This window comes from Buceros rhinoceros, unplaced genomic scaffold (assembly GCF_000710305.1).
Source record: "Buceros rhinoceros silvestris isolate BGI_N320 unplaced genomic scaffold, ASM71030v1 scaffold21157, whole genome shotgun sequence".
Taxonomy (NCBI): Eukaryota; Metazoa; Chordata; class Aves; order Bucerotiformes; family Bucerotidae; genus Buceros; species Buceros rhinoceros.
The window spans coordinates 5117-5529 of NW_010421829.1; the positions used below are offsets into that span (position 1 = coordinate 5117).

A 413-nucleotide genomic window follows, 5' to 3' on the forward strand; every position below is an offset into this window, starting at 1 on the left:
CTGGGCCCCAGCGGGGCGCCAGACGCCTGCCCACCCCAGCCCACCCCTCACCCGGCCGCTCTTGAAAGCCTCGCTGTTCTCCCCCAGAGCCAGCTCTGCAGACGCCCGGGTGAAATCTGCCAGCCCCACAATGGGCAAGTACTCCTTGTCCATCTTCTTGGATGCTATCATGGCCTCCGCCTGGGAAGGAGGACACACAGTCAGCGAGGGCAAGGGATGGCTTTAACCCGCACGCTGACGGCACGGACAGAGCGTCCTCCCTGCGCCCAGGAGCCCAGGCAGTCGGTAGGTGTGTTGGGGGCCGGCTGTCCAACGGCCTGAGTCTGCACATCCAGCCCTGAAAGGCCCCGTAATCCCCTCAAGGGCAGCGGCCACCTCCAGCTGCCGGGGCTGGGCTGCTGGACTGGCTTATG

At 66.3% G+C, this 413-nt stretch overlaps 1 protein-coding gene across 1 annotated transcript in view; it reads right to left on the reverse strand.

Moving 5' to 3' along the window:
* The window catches only part of GOT2 (glutamic-oxaloacetic transaminase 2, mitochondrial), a 5229-nt gene that overhangs the window by 3952 nt on the left and 864 nt on the right, over positions 1–413 (reverse strand). The window contains exon 2 of the mRNA XM_010139834.1: positions 52–180. Coding sequence (XP_010138136.1) covers positions 52–180 — 129 coding nt within the window. The remainder of the gene's footprint in view (positions 1–51; positions 181–413) is intronic.